We start from the raw sequence: 18,842 nt of genomic DNA on the forward strand, positions 1-18,842 counted from the left end.
AAGTTTGTCAGCCTATTATGGCTTGGCCTATATTGTATGACCAAAATGATAGTTTCAGTTGCACGAAACAAAACATTCCATTTGTATGCGTTCTTCCGTTAGATGAAAATTGAGTAAAATCTAATTTTAAAAATTAACTTATTTACTTCTAATTTTTCGGTTGTTATTTTTTTGAAGATTCTATTGTTTTGTTTTGATGAGTTGTGCTACTAGAAAACAGTTAGATCAAAGGCTAGGTTTTTCGGCGAATCAGTTTCTTGTCAAGTTAAAAGATGAATAATTGATGAAAGGTAACTTTCGTTGTCAATTTTTTTTACCCATTCTCCTAAAATGATTGGTTTGTGCATTTCAATAGAACGAAATGCATGAGACCAAGCTTTCAGTTTTAATGCAGTTTGGTATTATATGAAAAGGCATTTATTTCGTTGATTTTAGTTATGGATAATTTTTTAATACTTTTTCGATATATCTTATTTTAGTGAATTCGTCTTTTTAAGCTGTTCAATAAATCGTAAATTTTTCCGACCAAACAAATAATTAGCGTCACTCAGCTGCGCCTTATTTTATATACAGGTAGCCCCAAAAAGCACTACAAAATCAAAAGTTAGTAACTTTTGCAAAGGTTTTGTAAAGCGAACAATTTGCAGAAGTTTCTCTTTTTGAAGCTAAATTTAACTGCAGAAAAGATGGCCTACTTTTCCGTAAAATCCACGGGTTTACAATAAACGCGTTTCATAAACGATGTAAACTTGACTGCCCCCGAATTCACTGTTTGCGGAATTGATAAAGAGAAGAGATAGCTTTATCATTTTTTACACCCGGCAACGGAACAATGAAAATTGTTCTATCACTTGCACCCAACGCCGCCAGACAAAAAACTTCTGGCTATGATAATCTTAACCTTAAGACAATAATCAAAAGTATTGTCACAAAATTTTAAGATATTAAAACCCCTATGACTGACTGATGGCACTAGTTCTCGACAACTATAAATTCTCACAGGAGTTGATGACAATTTTTTGTTTTTGTCGGCATTCTCAATGAAACAACAGGTGTTTAATTTTCTGTCGCTTGCGCTTTGGGAGTCACTCCGTCGAATGTGCGATGGAAGTTTTATACAAATCCAAGAAGCGTTTTGATGAAGTGTCTTTTCTTTTCAACAATCTTGCCTGAGTGAACCTGAAACAGGAAACCCGAACGCGGAAAAAATTTTAACACGGGCGGCGAGAAGAGCGTGTACACGACTATTATCGATCAAGAGATGCAAAAATACTCGGAGCAAACTTTTATCATAAGTAGATTTTTCAAGCTCGTTTTTGGTCTCTTAACTTAATTTTTGATGTTTAAAAGAAATTTAAATTAGACTATTTTTAATAGACTAAAGTATTAGTATTCAGGTAGCTTTGATAGCGCTATCATTTTTTTCCGTAACTAAAAGGAGTTAAAAACGATAACTTAAAGGTTTTTCTGTTTTTTTCACTGGCCCTGTGTTTTGTTTTATTGAGAAATGAATTAAATTTTAGTATTAATTGATTACTCTGTTGGAACAAAGTAGCTTTTTTGTAAGTGACGACTTCATTTTTTGTAAATTTTCAATATTTTTTGCATGTTTGTCAAATTGGAGAAGTTTGTCAGCCTATTATGGCTTGGCCAATATTGTATGACCAAAATGATAGTTTTAGTTGCACGAAACAGAACATTCCGTTTATATGCGTTCTTCCGTTAGATGAAAGTTGAGTAAAATCTAATTTTTAAAATTAACTTATTTCGAAAAAGAATTAAAAAATTATCCATAACTAAAATCAACGAAATAAATGCCTTTTCATTAACTTATTTAAAATTAACTTATTAACTTATTTTAAATTAACAATTTCTTGTAAAGTTAACAGATGAAAAATTGAGGATAGGTAACTTTCGTTGTCAATTTTTTACCCATTCTCCTAAACATGATTGGTTTGTGCATTTCAATAATACGAATTGCATGAGACTAAGTTTTCAGTTTTAAATGCGGTTTTGTATTATATCGAAAGGCAATCATTCCGTTGATTTTAGTTATGGATAATTTTTTAATTCTGTTTGGATGTAAGTCTTATTTTAGTGTTTTGCTGTTTTTATCCACAAAATTCTAGTTGTTTGAACCGTTTATTTTTTCTGTGAAGGAATTCTTCTGGCTACATTTTTAAATTCTTTGTTGAATTCAAAACGCGTAAATGATCTGTTTTGCACACCAATTGCGCAAACAAACAATTTTTCGGGTTATATGTTCAAAATGATTAATTGCTACAGAGGTTCAGGTATGCCACATTAACTTTAGAACATCACGAGCTGCTAAAATTCTCTACACAACCCCCGTGACTCTCCATGAACACTCTATTTGAGTTGACATATATAACACACGCCTAATTCATGCCACTAAAAAGCCATAGAAGTGAACAACCTCTTTTTAGCTCCCTGCAAAGAAGTAGGACAAAAAATGAGGCTCTAAGAGGAAGTTTCCAAAATTGTATCTAGTTCATAAAGATAGCAAATTTCTGATGAACTCTTACATTTGTAGCCGCCCTCGCAATATAGGAAAGGAGCGGCAATATTAAAAACTATACGCCTCAAAGTATTTCAATGAAAATTTTGAATGACATTTAGCAAGTATATTACCGCGAAGCAAATGAAAATTGCACACGGGTTATAAATGTCCAACTCTCAAATTTTGGAGAGTCAGTAAATAGACACTGGCGGTATTAGAAACCACCTTTTTTCAAAACCGAGACTTCTCTTCGAAATTTACTATCGACTTATAGTGAAATCTGCAAGGTGGGCCAATGCTGCCTAAAATTATTTTCACGTCCGTTTTTACTTGAACCAGCGAATCAGACCCGGCACCTTTTCTCTATAAAAGGTCTTAGAATAATCAGTTGACAGGGTTTCTCTAACCGCGTATCGCTTTCTATTCATCAAGTCATTTTCCCATTGAAGCCTAATGACACGAAGATCCGGTTGATATTATTTCTTCAAAATTAGTTCACAATACAGGATATGCAAAACTAGAGTTAGGCGGAAATCTTTTTCCTTGAATTTCCATCACATATTGTCACCTTTCACCTACACATGGGTGCATTTTTTCCGAGTAGGCGTATAATTTTTCCTTTTTCCTCAACTCAAAGCGGTTGCCAACTCCACATGGTCCTTATGATTGACAATTTATCACGATTACAAAAAAGGCTCGCCATTGAGCATAACCATTAGACGATATAACGAAAGAATGTTCATAACACACCTATTGAAATTGCGAGCTCACATTTCCAATCACAACAAAGACCTGTTTCAAGGAAGACAAACAAAGTAAAATTTATGGCACTATTCACTAAAAACCAATGTTAATTGCAGTTCATTATCCAGCAACTCAAAAGCTTCAAAATAGCACCGATCTTTAATTGCTATGCGCCAATTCTTACATCCCTAAACAGAGAAAAGCTGTAACCTAACGGGAGAAATAGTTAATAAAAGCTGCAGATAACGGTTGGCTGACTTGAGGGAGAATTGAAATTTATTATCACTATTAACAACAAAACACGACTTTTCAATAAGCCTTACAGGCGGAGAAAAGATAAAAACTAACCTCAAAATCATAATTGGCAAACATAAGGACCACCTTTATCTCTATTAACACCCGCACAGCACTAGCTATTATCAACCCACTGGAATTATCTTAGAATCAACTGAGTCCTGTAAAACAGCAACCTCATTTTGACAGCAAAATGACTGCAACCTACCTGATTGCTTTTCCTATGCTAGCAGTTGCCATAGCTCTTGGTCATTCGTTGCCATCTTCTTATTTGGATCCGAAAGCCTACCAGTGGCCTCAGACCAGATTTATCGACCACTTCAGCTCTGTTCCTGCATCACAATGGAAACATTTCTCGGTTAGTGGCTACTGTTTTTTTGTCTGTTATTTCCCTTCATATTATTATCCCTGCAGATACTGTTGAAGCTACAAATTAATCATCTAGTAATCTGAAAATATGAAAAAGAACAGATGAAGAGCACAATAGCTTAATTACGGAAATTTTTATTTAAAAAAAACGCTTACAATAATTGGCCCGAACCTACCAAAATTGACTTCTCACCATGCAGTTCTGCCTCCTCAGCAGCTCCGGTGAACCATACACTTACTAGAGCCTACTAAAGCTTTAAGAGAATCACGAAGCAACTTAATGCCCTCGGACTTGACCAGTAATCCCACTTTCGAGGACGGAACGTGAAACCAATAAGACGGAAAAATTAGTGGAGAAAGATATAGCAATAACAAGACCATCAGCGCCTAAATAATTTCTACAAATTTCAGTTGAGAGTAATTATTTAGGAGTGGTAATTAGAATATACAGCAGCTATATAATCATTTATTGAAAAAAAATTATCAGATAACACTACTCTGAAAAAAAAGCACTATCAAATTCGATCTAGAACTTCTTAAAAGTTTCTCAACGTCTCTCATTAGTAGATTTCCTCGATTTGAATAATTTTTTATCAAAAAACTTACCTTCATTTAGAATTTTCGACATAGGTGAATTAACACAATCAGTACCAGTTCACTCATAAATGAAACAGACTGGTTATATTTTGTTCAGTCAAATTTTCGCCCTCGATATATTCATCGTACAGAGTTGTGAGTGGTACCATTAGAAAGCGTGTCCAGCCTAGAATTTCAAATAAAAATAGATTTTTTGGAACTTTGCTTTTTCCGAGGAGTTACGGAATTTCTAAGTTTTCTGAATGTTAGCCCAACTTCGTTGATTTGTTCACATTTTTCGCAACTTTTGCTTAAATTTTGATCTATTTTGCTAAAAAATTGATAAAATTGTTGAAGATTTGGCTTTACGTTTAAAGAAAAAACAGAGTAGGTGAATTAATTCAAGTAACTGTTTTGGCTATATAGCAAACTTAATTTTTTAAAAGTCTGCAATTTTTTCATTAAAAAAAAGGCTTCAATTAGGCCTTTTTGGCCAATTTTGTCGAGTTTGGCCGGTAGTGCAGACTAAAAAACTGTTGACACAATCTTCTTTTACTCGGATATGGGCTAATTGTACCTCTGGTTCCTCAGAAAATGTTTTCTGGAAAAATATTTTTGCGGTCTTCCACTAATTTAAACTGATCTTTAAAAGAATGCATAATTTATTTTTGATATTTTATGATTTTCGTTTGCCATAAAAAATGATACGCAATTTTTTTGAACAATTGCGTTTTTTGAACAACCAGGCACTGATAGCAACGCCAGTTTTGATCACAATGTTTGATTTTGCAATAAAAACGGATTCGGATTGTTTCTTTGGAATTTTTCATCCGAATTACAGACAAGTCTGTTTCCATTCAAAAATCCAATTAAATAGAGGTCTCATTTACGTTCAAAAAAGATCCAATGAAAAAAATATTGTTCATTGAGTCCAGCTCAGGTTTTTTATGGCGCATAAAAATTGGTTTCCCAAATTTTTAATGAATTCTTTCGAGTTTTGCCAGCATCTGATGTTCTTTTTATAGTCTTACAACTGAATCTAAATCATTGAATGGCCAATTTGGTATCTAGGGAGTTATTACAGAAACTATCTAATGGTTTTAGTTGATACATAACGGTTTTTCGGTAATACAACACGAAAAGTACCAAATAGTAATATTTTTAAAGACATTTTGGTCTAATTAACCTTTCGCTAACAATAGGTCCATTTTTGGCTTTAACGTAGAAGTAGCAAGAGAATAACTAGTTTTAGTCCACTTGCCAAATTTAACAGTTTAAAAACTATTCGGATTGCAATGGCGCGCTGTATTTTTTTTTCAATGTTTTTGCTATCTTTGTTATCTTAGTTGAAGAACAGAATAATTTCCAATCCAAAATCAATCTAATCCAATCAAACTCAGGTCAAATTAACATGCAAATGGAGGCCAATGAACATACATGATAATTTCATCGAAAATCAATCATTATTTTGGCTTCAACACCGTTTTCGTAAAATTAATTTTGAAAATATGAATTCTGCCTGTATTCGTTGTTAATTGTAGTCTTTTGACTTAGTATCACTAACAAGCCCAATTGGCTTCCTGAGCAGTAAAAACGCCAGTTTTTAAAAATCTCTTGGTTTTTATGTCTGACAGTTTTACTTAATTTCTCTTGAGATGTGCCACTTTTAATCGCGTTTCTGCCACCTTTTAGCAAACTCTCGGCAAAAAAGGTTGCATTTTTTAACGTGAATTATAATGTAGTATTCATTGCTTTATTGTTAATTAAAAAAAGGTTTTGGCGTTGATACTTCCGAGTTTTCAAAATTACTTTCAAGTTTTTTGACCAATTCCACTTGACGTTCTTTTTTACTGTCTTCTTAAGTCGAATATCACATTAATGGCATTAAGCGGCATTTGATTATACTTAATATTTTAGTGAACAGAGAGTAATTTCAGAGGCTTCGACACAGTTTCCTCACAAAATTGACTTTGATTTTTTGACTGTTTTTTGAAGTCGTCAGACATTTTAGATCATACATGTCTCAGTGATCTGACATGTCTCAATGATTTCGGGTGAAGTTATAAAAGAAGCCGTTGAACGATTTTATTTTACAGTTAATGGCTTTCACGACTTGGAATTTAAATATTTTCAAAAAATGTAAAGGTATTTTCTAAGCTTGCCCTTACTGTTTACTATCTAAAAATACCCAACAAGGATAGTTCCCATTTCGTTTCTGATGAAAAGCAAGTCATTTCGTTTTGTTTAGTTTTTAACTGATGCTATTTTGACCTAATTAATTTTTTAAAGAATATATATAAATAATGAGTTTTGTTCGTAACTACTACTTGTTCTTTTTATTTGATATTGTTGTTTGCCTTGTCTCATAATCTCCTTAATGGCAGGTATCATCTGGCCTCTAATGCTTTTTTGTTTAATTGTGAAGAGGTTTGAGCGAGAAGTGATTTTTGAAATGGAAAACCCCAATTATGTTCAAACAATAAGTGATTTTTTTGAAAGTTCTCTATCTCTTCCTCATTTGGTGGAGAATTAAGTCAAAACGTGGTAGAGCGGAGTCAAAACATTATGCGCAAACGCCTCTTCGTTCGCAATAGCCTCCTCGTTCAATTTTAATCATTACATTGGCCTGTAACCAGGTATAGTAACGGCACTCTAAACTCTAGTGAAGTTATAGCCCCGCGCAAAAACCAAGCGCAACCCCGTCAAGCGTAACCAAAAGGCAAAGCAGATTAGACAATAAACGTTTGGACATAAAACGACGAACAGGACAACAATAATTGCTGCAAAATTTTTTTGAGAGTAATTTCGAGTTTTTCTATTTCTCATCTCCCGTTTAGATTCAATTTTTTCATTTGTTTGAATAGGCACCACATCGGACAAAATAAGCAATCGGATAAAATTAGGCCTTATATTAATCAATTTTGAGCTAACCAAATTCGCTACATCCTTGTATACTCAAGAACAATCTACAATCTTAAACAATTTCCTAATAATTATTTTACCTCTATTGGATATAAAGGAAAATATCGTTTAGAAACTTACTCTTGGCTTGCTTTTTGAAGAATCCGCGGTTCCTGTATTCAACAACTAAATCAGAAGTGGTTGATAATATTGCTAATAATACAAACATAACCCACTAACGTCGGGCGAATCGCTCTCAAACGACCTGCGAGCGCTTGGCTCCGAAGTAAGTAGCCAGCTGGGACTTGTGTGTGTGTGTGTGTGTGTGGGGGGGGGGGGGGGTCAAGCAATAGGCTTAGGGTTGCAAATGCTAGATGAGAGGGGGTTCAAATCGTCAAATTGACAGGTGGAAGAGGGTGGACAATGGGAGCGTTGAGCAGTGGGCTGATGGCAGGGGTCAAACTTTTAAGATTAAGAACCGCCCTTGACACCATGAAATTGTCTCCTCAAAACTGTTTTTGTGAATGGTATTCTTAGAGTACAGGAATGCTTAGGGCTCTAAGAGAACTTAATGCCCTCCGAGCGCTACCAGTTTATCCCGTTCCTGTGAAAGAAAAATTAAATGAGTCAGGCGAAAAATCCGCCAAGCGAAAAATCGCATACAAAAGACCACAGGACTAATATAATTGCTACAACTTCGTTTGAGAGCAAATAAATATTGTTCAGATGCTATCATAAAAAATTATACTAAACAATGGGTGAAGATTAGCTTGGTTGGTTTACTTGAACTTCGCGACGGAGCTTTTCCAAAAGAACAGGCAAGAGGAACGTTTTTTCCCATTATACAAAGATATTTTCTAGCCAGATGAAAATAACAACCAGCAGATCTCTTTAATAAATAATTGGAATGAAATTTAAGAAATTTTTATTGAGCAGAGTATACTATTACTTTGAATCCCATCAACTCTTTATTTTAATAAAGGCCATTTGGTTTTGGCGCTAAGCATAGTGCAAACGATGCTTTAGGTGAGCTGAGGAAACTTCGTAGATTTCCAGCTTTTGTCTGCAATTTCTTTCTTAAAAAGCATTTGATATTCTCTTTTACTAGGATATTTTACTATGACAAGGTCTGAGAGGTGATTGTTTAAATTTCCTTCAATCGCACTTAGAAAAGATATAAGTTTTTTTACAAAATGCATTTAATGGTGAATAAAACTAATCAAGGAGTTCCTAAAGGTTCACTCTTATGCCCGTTACTATTCATTGCATAATTTTCTGTCTCGTGTCTGTAAAAATGTTAAAACTTCTTTTGCCGATACAAACATTGAAAATCGGATGCTTCAAGCAACAATTCTATCCAACTTAATCTCTATTAATATTTAGCTTCGAGAAAAGAAATTGCTTCTAAATTTAGATCAGATCGTTCAATTGATTTTAGCAGCAAATGCCCCAGATATCAGATTTTCTCTTAAATCTAATACCATATCAATGAAGCAATTGTGCAAGTACTTAAAACAATTTTGGACAGAAAAAATGTTTCAATCTAATTATGTAAAACATCAAAACTATTTAAAAAAATTGTATCGAAACTTAGACAATAGGTACCCCAACAGAAGATTGAATACTACAACACCAATGTGACTCGTATAATAAAAAATGGCACTACAATATACTGCTGCTGTAGTTACTCTTCACTGAAACTGGTTTTTCTTTTAAAGGAAAAGATTATTAGAATGCACTGCGAGGACTTGTTTGATGAAATTGATGAACAATTTTTGAATTGCATAATTATGAAGTTCTAATTTGCTCTCAAACCAATCAATAATCATTATGCACAAGATTTTTCGCAATCATTTATTTTATGTGAAGTACTCAAAGGAAAGTAAAACAAGATGACTCTCCCAAAGAAGAAGAAAACCAGTTTTTGTCATCAAATGGAAAGTTCCGATTTAATCAATAATAATGAGCAAACAAAATTTGTGTTCGAAAAATAACAACTTAGCTTTTTACTTTTAGCGCACTCATGGAGGACACAACAATGCGTCAACTCTTCAAAAATTTTTTTAATTGTTAGAGTTATCAGTTCCTGCATTAACCTAAACCAAATTGAAGTCGGCAGTAAATTAAATCAATGTGTTTGAATGCAATAAGTTTTGAATGAATCTAAGATTCATTTATTTCTGTCTAGTTACAAAATTATATTAAGGGCAGATTGAACAGAAGTTCCGGGTGATCTCGTTATCATTCCTTGCTTAATATTGATGTATTTCTCATTACCAAAAATGAATCTTCGTTTCCACTTTGATGACAAGAAATACTTTAGTTTTAAACTAGGCTATTTTTTCAGATTTTCTATGATTTTATAGTTTTTCAGTTTATACTCACTTGATTTGATCTTTGAGGTAATTTCACATGTGATTGATTTTGCAATCTTGCCGAGATTACGAAAGCATAGATTTCCTTTTAAAATTGCGCTGTTGGTTTTTGATGTACAGGCAAGCATGCTGGATGTTATATACTTTGCTGTTAACGCAACAACCTCCTGCTATTAACAATTTCTTGCTGTTAACGCAACATCTGCTATATTTGTCTAACATTGATTGGTTTTTAAACGCAGCCCTTGAAGCCGCTTACTCTTGTATCACATAAATCTGCTTTTTTTGCAAAAATAAGGAACCTAGCCATCAATTAATTATAACTTTTTATAACAACTTTTACTTGCGAGTGGACCAATTTATCATCTTAACTTTTACCCAAAATTAGTTGACACAATTAAAAATTTACAAAAAATAGATATTTTCTCAATAAACGACTTTCTATAGAAGTTCCTGAGCAGTGTCTTCTTGCAAACTAAGCTCAGTTCTCCGCTCAATCAATTCTTCAAGATTGTATTGTTCAATTCTTCACGACTACTCTGTTGGAAAGACAAGATAATATCAATTTGTGTTCAAAAGCTTTCACTTTGATACCTCATCAATATAGGACATTGAGATGTTTTAAAAGCCCACACCGCAACAAATCATTGACACCCACGACTAATACTCAGCCTATCTCCACATAAAAAGCAAATTCTTTCAGCCTTAGAAGCATAGATCACCCCAATTTCAAATTCAAAACCGGTTTAAAAACATTTACAGAACCAATTTTGAAATCAATGGCATCAATTTATCAAAGTATATCAAATCTTTGCTTTTGTTAAATTGAAAAAAGAACGCTCGTTTTCAGTTGCAGTGCATAATCTGTTATGATACAACGTATTTGTTATCTCTACAAAATCTGCACAAAAATTAATATTTCTTGAAAAGAATGTACGTTTGTTGATGACTGTAGCAAGACTTTTGATCAAATTGCCCACCGCTCAAAAAACAGACTTTCTAGGAGTTGGAGACAGCTACTTGAAATTACTGAGAAGTTATCCGACAGAGAGCTCTGTATGTTAGTATTATCAATTCTTGTTCTTGGAGTTCCTTCTCAACTTCGGGAGTAGCCAGTGGTCAGTTCCAGGTCTTTTAATATTTATTCCTTTCATATTTTTCAAATAAATGTATACCTTTCTTCGGATGATATGAAAACATTTTTACATTCCTAACCCGTCTGCTATGTAGATATTACAAACTCTGGACTGTCTTTAAGGGGAGTCATGAAAAAATCAGTAAAGCGACTTCACTAAACCAAAAATTAGGAGGTAGCCTTCTGAAATGTGAAAGCGCGATTAGCATTTGATCGGAATTGTTGTTGCTGCTGCCAAAACTATTAAATTTCAGCTATCACCAAGTCAATTTTAACTCATTCAGCTCCACGGACCCAAAAATTACTCGCGCTGCCTAAACATCGAAAAAGATCCAACGTTCAAACTTTTTCCCCGGGACAGCATCTCGTTCAAATTGAATTAACAACCAAAAGAAACTTCGTGTGCCTGCTTCGTTTAACAATTTGGGATATTGAACTTTCAAGGGAATTTTAAATTTTTCTTCAACGAGAGCAAATCTTACTCAAACTTTTTATCTGTATAAAAACTGTAAAGCCTTTTTAATAATAATATTAATGACACTAAGACGGCTCGTGAAAGACTGTGCGTAGCACAGAATGTTCCAAGGTCAAGTATGACAAAAACTTTTCTTCTGAAAGGAAAATCTCCGTTGACTATCAGTTTTGCAAAGTTGAAACTGAATCAATTTGTCCGGACCACCCTCGGGGACAAATTATTTTGACACGAAAACAGAAAAACTCGAACTTCATCTTGATACAGTTTTACTTGATGTAAAAACGTGCATTGTCATATATTTTTCACAAAAAAGCTTAAAGTCAAACGAGAGCAATCAGTCGCAAAGAAAATTTAATTTAAACAAACACAAACAGCATTTTGCAAAACATTACTGCAGTATGTTGACATACTAGAGAAAGGAAACAAATAAGTGGCTGGATATGATTGATAAAAAAACTCGAAAGGAAACAAAAAAAGTTGAAATCAGATTCATCGAGAAATTTTTTTCTTCTACATCTTTCGCGTTTAAAATACGCCAAACTGTAAACAAATTTGACATTTTTTCTAACAAATTTGACTCAAGATTCACTTAAAAAGTTTTCTTAACCTATTACCGAATAGAAAAATCATCATAAAACACTTGAAGGTTATGTCAAACTTTCTCAATTTGGCAAGAAGTTTGTTTCAAGTTGAAAATAAAAATAAATCATGCATTAGGTATCCTACATTACAAAAATTTCCTAACGTTTTTTAAATCAATCCAAACAAGAACCCCTTCCATTCTGTGTTTATATGACAAAGCGATGAAAAAGTATGACCTTAAAGTTTCTTCTCAAATAATAATCTTTTTGTATATCAATAAACTTATGCTGGAGCAGATTGTATTTTGATGATTTAATCAATTTGGAACAATTACGGAAAGAATATTTTAAAGCATCTGAACATCAGTTGAGAAGAACGGAGCAACGTTGAAAAGAGTTTTATCGTTTTCTAAAAAAGTTTTTTCTGTGTCTTCTTGTTTGAACTTAATACATATGTGAAATTAAACCCTTAGTTTCAAAGAGGACATCACTTTGGCTAGCAATTTGCGAAATTTTAGGGGAAAAAAACGTTCTATTTCACTAAAGAAAGCTTTTATTGTTTATATAATTTGCAAAGAAAATATGGAAACGATATATATATATATATATATATATATATATATATATATATATATTTGAAGCTATTTATGTATATATGTATGTATGTATATATATATATATATATATATATATATATATATATATATATATACATAAATAGCTTCAAAAAAATTATACTGCTAATTAATATATGCCAAACTGATAAGAAATTAAACCCTTAGTAATTAATATATGCCAAACTTAAACCCTTAGTTTCAGAGGACATCACTTTGGCTAGTAATTTGCGAAATTTTAGGAAAAAAAACGTTCTATTTCACTAAAGCAAGCTTTTACTGTTTATATAATTTTCAAAGAAAATATGAAAACGATATATAAAAATAGCTTCAAAAATTATACTGCTAATTAATATATGCCAAACTGATAAGAATTTCTTGGAAAAATTTTACTTAAGTTCCACTTAAATAATTTTCTCAAATTTGCTGAATAAAAAGGAATCATCAAAAAAAAGTTGAAACATGTCAAATTTCTCTTTGGCGAGATGTTTACTTCTAGTTAACATAAAATCATGCTGGAGCAGTTTGTAATTTGATCATTTAATCAATTTGGATCAATTGGGGGAGGAACGTTGCAAAGCCAAACGAACATCAGTTAAAAAGTATTGAAAAAGCTGAAAACTTTCAAGGTTTTTTTCTTCAAATGACTTTCTGTCCTGTTAAAAACTTAACACATGTGAAATTAAGCCCATACTTGAAAGGAGGACTTTACTTCAGCAATTATATTGCGGAAGTTTAGAAAAAATTGTACTCCACTAAAATAGGCTTCAGCTGTTTTTACTTTCGATATTGTAAACTTGTTTTAAAAAAAATTGTACTGTTAATTAATTTGGCGCAAACAAATGGGCAGTACAAGATTCGTTCTTTCCTGAGAGAGTTTTTTGTTGTTTCTGAAAGTACTACAAAGAACCACATATTAACTTTTGTTGTCGAATTACGTCCCTTAAAACGGTTGCAGGTTCAATAGGAAATGACAAATTTGGTCAAAATCCACCAGAAAAATATGCTGTTCTGCTTTGCTACATCATTCTACTGATATAATATTTTTCCTTTCTTATTTAGAGCAAAATTTTATACATTATTTTTCTCAAAACATTTCTTAAACATTATTTTCATTTTCCGTTGACTGAAATTAGTAGTCAACCAAAAACTAATGTAGTACTTAAATTTGTCGTTTATTATAACTTCAGGAATAATCAACAGGATATAGAAGCTAATAAGAAGGTTTGTTCTTTTCTTCTCAAAAACTTAGTGTTCTTTGGTTTTTGTTTTATGTGCCATATTCAGTCAAATCTGAAAATTCTCAATCAAATTCTCAAGTAAAAATTTGTATTTTTTTTGAAAAAGACGTTGACCTTATAGTCTAAGCTTCTTACCCTAAAGATAAATACGATAACAGTGAATCACGCTATTTTTTCAGGTACCACAACTGCTGCCCCACAAGTTTATTTCTCAGTGTTCTATTTAATAAGTTTATCGCAACAAATAGGCTTACTCGAGCTAAACTAAATTGATAGCAGATTAGCACTTAACCATATAATGGCTCGTAAGGGAATTTGGTCGTAAGGGAATCTAAAACACTTACATGTGAAGTAGGAAATTTCCGTATGTTCAATACCGAACAGAACGATGATACCTATCAAAAACAGTGTCTTTTACGGGTAATTTCACCTATGATTTCTGTTTAAGAACATCGAGTAGGTTCCCGATTTTAATCATAACCTTCTATCATATATCGATCTAATTTTTGTCGCAGGATATAATTGGTTGGCAGTTGAGGAACACTGGGTTGGAGATGAAGCGCGATATTCAATTCACGCCGGAACATAGCGCAAGTGCCTTCAATCATAATAGCAACAATGACAAACACCTGATGCAGTATTTTCAAACCAGCAAACGATGTGAGAAAGGCAAGTCAATAAAAAAAAACCATGTACAGGCCCTTGTTATTGATATTAATTTCGACAAAAAACATGCGGGTCTTTTCCGTTTGTGCCCCAGTATAGAGCACGTGCCATTGCATAGTTTAACCTTAACTGTAAATATGACACGTGCACTTGGGGGGGGGCAATAGTAGGCCCACACTAAGGGGTCACAAACGGAGAAGATCTTAAAGTTTTAAAAAACGTTCTTCGTTTACGGAGAAATTGTAACAACTATACTGTTTGAAAAACTTAGCAATATTTCTCTGCAGCATAAACTATAGAGGGGTAGGGGACAATTATGTAAACATAGCTGGCAGATTTCCAGAACAGCATAGCCGCAATAGCTTTGAAGATCAGCAGTCTCAAAAAGATTATTAAATGCTGAGAAGTACTTTGATTGGGAATCTGTTTAACTTATTGCTGCTTCTATTAGCTGTCCTCAAATACCGTTTAATTAGAGTGACACGCACTCACATGACCTTATCCCTTAAAATTAAAGCACACAGAAGTCAACTGCAGAGTTAGGAAGTCATTTTTGCGAGTGCGTTAAGTACCGTGTGACAAAAACCTTAATCAAGTTAATAAACAAAACACTCGCTCCAGTAAGGTTGGAAAATCACGTCACGCACGGTATGCAGTTGAAATTGCATGAACAAATGATAAAAAGCCGATATGAACTGATTGTGACATCATATGGCCGTAACAAAAACCTCCACGAAATAAAAAAAACAGCAGGACAAGTCCCGAAATACAATTCAACGAACAAAATGAAAAATTTAGAAGTACTTTACCTGACCAGCAGGCCAATTGAACAATGCAATCCAAAACAAACGAAATCATCTCAAAAAATTGAGAAACTAAATCAACCAAATTAAACAAAAATATTCTTATTGCTAAAACTCTTGAAGCTTTTAGCCCTTAGGAAAAATTGGATCCCTTTAAATATACTTATTTCAAATATATGTCCACGACCAAACTTAGTTTTCGAGATCGGACCAGTATTATTTCTGCATGACCTGAAAAAATTCATTGGCCCTTGAAACTCGAAAATGACCGAAACATTAAAAAAAAATGAAATCAAAAGCAAATTTAAATGAAATGTTGATGAAAATTGTGATATTAATATCCTCAAAATAATTTCTGTTTCTCGAGAGGCTATACAGTAACCCAGCTCCAACCACTAAAAATTCATGGGCTCAAAGATCGATAGGCAATAACTTATAAAAAAAATTCAAACTTCAAAAAATAGAAATTCGTTCCATTTAAATGTTGAAAACCATTCCATTGCCCCCCTAGCAACTATTTAATGTCGTACTATCAAACCCTGGATGAGGTTACCTGGCTACTGAGGCAAAAAACAATGAAAGACAAATATTTTGAAAAACCTTGAAAAAAATTCGAACGGTTAATTGTTGAAAACAAATCTATTAAAACTAACAACCATGCAATAATTTTTTATCACACCGTAGAATAGGTTTTTTTGGTACTTATCACAGCCTGGAATAAGTTTTCTGGCACTTCAGAATGGACAAATATCAAAAATTGACAAAACCTTTAGAAAACCTTAAAAAAATTGCAAATTTTATCACAAAAAAGCTAAAATTCGAGACAAAAAAAGTGGAAAACCAATTCATTATTACTAGAAACTATGCAATGCTCTATTGCCAAACCTCAAAGGAGATTCCCTGGCCCCAGAAGCTGGAAAAAAAACCAAAATGTCAAAAATTTTCAAAAAATTATTATCGTTTTGCGTGTTTGTAGTACCAAAACATATAGCTCATAAAACGGTCATAACAAGTAATTTTGTCTCGCAAAAGGCCTTCATCAACTGTTAAAAACTTCAACCAAATACTAATCAAACAAAAAAACTTAAAAAACACAAAAAAAACTTGAAAAATTGCACCATTTTGAGCCCGAAAAATCCTAAAAATGACCTTTCAACCTTAAATTGAGGCCATCCCAGCAGCTGCAACACTCTAAGCACTCAAAGGACGACTAAAACCAACTTTGGGCCTCTAATGAAACTTAATTCCCGCTGGGCTTTACCTGTCTATCCCGTTTTGAAAGATCAAAGTCATTGAAAAATGTGTGAACACAACTCAAAAAAAACACAGCGCAGCAATACAATTCAAATTCTTTGAATTGTAAAAAACAGCAGGACAAGTCTTGACATAATTCATAGAATTTTCATTGACTAAAAAACAAGACCTTGAATGGAATGGACTAAGAATGGATTGGAAAAACCATTTAGAAAAAAATAGATAAAATCGAAAAAACTGAAAAATTCAATGGCAAAATGCAGCATGTGAAAAAAAAACCATTAACAGGAAAGAGAATTTTTGATAAAACACTTCTTTTTTATTCCAATTTCTCTTTCGGCGGGATCATCACTTCAATTTGACTTCATAAATCATGCAAATGTGTGAACAGACCTTAAAAAAAACAGCAGTAGAAGACCTGAAATACAATCGGAAGAATCGAATGAAAAACTTAGAACTACTCTATCTGACCAGAGAATCGATTGAACAATGCCAAAATACAATCTCAAAAGTTGAAAGTTTCAAACAATCAAATGAATTAAACAAATATGTAAACATAACTAAAATTCTTAAAGCTTTCATCCCGAAGGCCACACTTAATCCTTTTAAATATACCTATTATTCGGGTTTATTGGCCAAAGCCAGGAAGAATCGAGAAATTTGACAAATATGTTAATATTGAAAACTGCAAAATTTACCTAAAGTTTATATATTTCGCAATTTTAATTTGTTCAAATGGTTTGGTCTCTCGAACTGTCTAATAACCAGTCTGCAAGACCTAAAAAAGATTCATTGCCTCTTAAACAGAGCTAAACATACAAATAGAACAATTTCAAAAAAATTGAAAAATAACTACAACTCTTAACGAATTTTGCTAAACGTCAGAACCAAATAATTGTCTTCAAAAATCATCCAGAAACCCCATTTCAACCCTATAAAAAGTTTCACTGGCCCATAAAAATCAATAATCTCACATAAAAAATGCAAAAATTTGTGATATTAACATGTTGAAAACCATTCCATTGACTAGCAATTATCAGTAACATCTTATCAAAAAATTGCAGAAATTGGTATCATTTCGCGTTCTCATGCTTACAGTGCCAAAAACATATAGCTCACAAAATATATAAGGTCATAAAAATTAATTAAATCTTGCACAAGACCTTTATCATCATTGACAAATGTTATATTAAGACCGATCGAACAAAAAACGCAACAAATGTCAAATAAAACAAGAAAAATTGGACCATTTTGGGCTCAAAACTCCTGAAAACGACCTATTCACCCTGAATTAAGAAATTCCCAGAAGCTGCACCACTCTAAGCACTTCAGGGACTACAAAGCCAGCTGAGGTCCTTTATTGCAACTTAACGCCCGCCGAATTTTTCCTGTTTATCCCGTTTCAAAGGCTCAGTCATGGAAAAAGGTGTGAAAAAGACAGAGCACAAAAAAGACAGAGCACCAATACAATCCAAATCTTTTGGATTGCAAAAAGACAGCTCCCCATTACAATTCAAATTCTTTGAATTAAATAAAAAAACCAAGAGGAGCACAATAATAGCCTCAGCTATCGCTTTGTCGCTATTAAAATGATAATTTGTATTCCCGAGGAGATACTATTTCCTATTATAGCCCCCACCCCCACCTTAATGGTCAGAAAACCGATAGCTCAGAATAATGGTAATTATACATTAACGGGGGCTTAATTTCGCGGGGAGGGGCTATAATGGGAAAGGCCCGAAATTTGGCACAGCCTAGTGAATCAGAACTTGGTTTTCTGGTTTAGGTGCACGTTGCAATTGGAAAGATATGTGGTGATTGATAATGATGGAAAGGAGCTGACAGAGGAACATACATCAGTGTATCCACTAACATTTTCATATCCAGTCAATTACCCCTGTTCTAACCAGCTTGGAGATTTCAGCCAATCATCAATTTAATTGTTACAATAGCTTCTTGTTTTCAACGCCAATTGACTCTTTCCCGTATTAGAGAACCCAGGGCACGATTTCATCTTCATTTGTCACTAAAACTTCGAGGCTGAGAGCTTAGTTTGGGAGATTGAACTTAGAATTAAGTGAAAGTCTAAAGTTGTGTCCTTTAGTACAATAAGCTTGGGACATAAATTAGACTTTCACTTCTTGAAGTGTAAGATCAATCTTTCGAACTAAGAAATCTAACTTGTGACAATTCATTCAAACGGCTTTGAATAATCGGCTACTTCGCTATCCGAGACGGAGATGTTTGGTTTAATTCAACTCCTGTATATTTTTAAGAATACTTTTTCCCTGTA

General features: G+C 33.2%; 2 protein-coding genes across 5 annotated transcripts in view; one reads left to right on the forward strand and one right to left on the reverse strand.

Annotated features, from left to right (window-relative positions):
• LOC142334592 (uncharacterized) overlaps positions 1-3,910 on the reverse strand; it is an 80,541-nt gene extending 76,631 nt beyond the window's left edge. For both annotated transcript variants that reach the window (XM_075382750.1, XM_075382748.1), the window contains exon 1: positions 3,768-3,910. The gene's annotated coding sequence lies outside the window, so the exon portion shown is untranslated. The remainder of the gene's footprint in view (positions 1-3,767) is intronic.
• On the forward strand, positions 2,639-18,503 carry LOC142334595 (uncharacterized). 3 transcript variants are annotated; one of them, XM_075382758.1, is made up of 4 exons: positions 2,639-3,177; positions 3,673-3,917; positions 14,342-14,495; positions 18,336-18,503. In XM_075382758.1, the coding sequence occupies exons 2-4, from the start codon at positions 3,753-3,755 to the stop codon at positions 18,365-18,367; spliced, it is 351 nt and encodes a 116-aa protein (XP_075238873.1). In that variant the 5' UTR covers positions 2,639-3,177; positions 3,673-3,752; the 3' UTR covers positions 18,368-18,503. The 3 variants fall into 3 exon arrangements, with proteins under 3 accessions (XP_075238873.1, XP_075238872.1, XP_075238871.1); XM_075382757.1 differs by having other exon boundaries at positions 2,640-3,177; positions 3,641-3,917; XM_075382756.1 differs by lacking the exon at positions 2,639-3,177 and having other exon boundaries at positions 3,184-3,917.
• The last annotated feature ends 339 nt before the right edge of the window (positions 18,504-18,842 follow it).

This window comes from Convolutriloba macropyga, chromosome 2 (assembly GCF_964194025.1).
Source record: "Convolutriloba macropyga chromosome 2, txConMacr16.3, whole genome shotgun sequence".
Taxonomy (NCBI): domain Eukaryota; kingdom Metazoa; phylum Xenacoelomorpha; order Acoela; family Convolutidae; genus Convolutriloba; species Convolutriloba macropyga.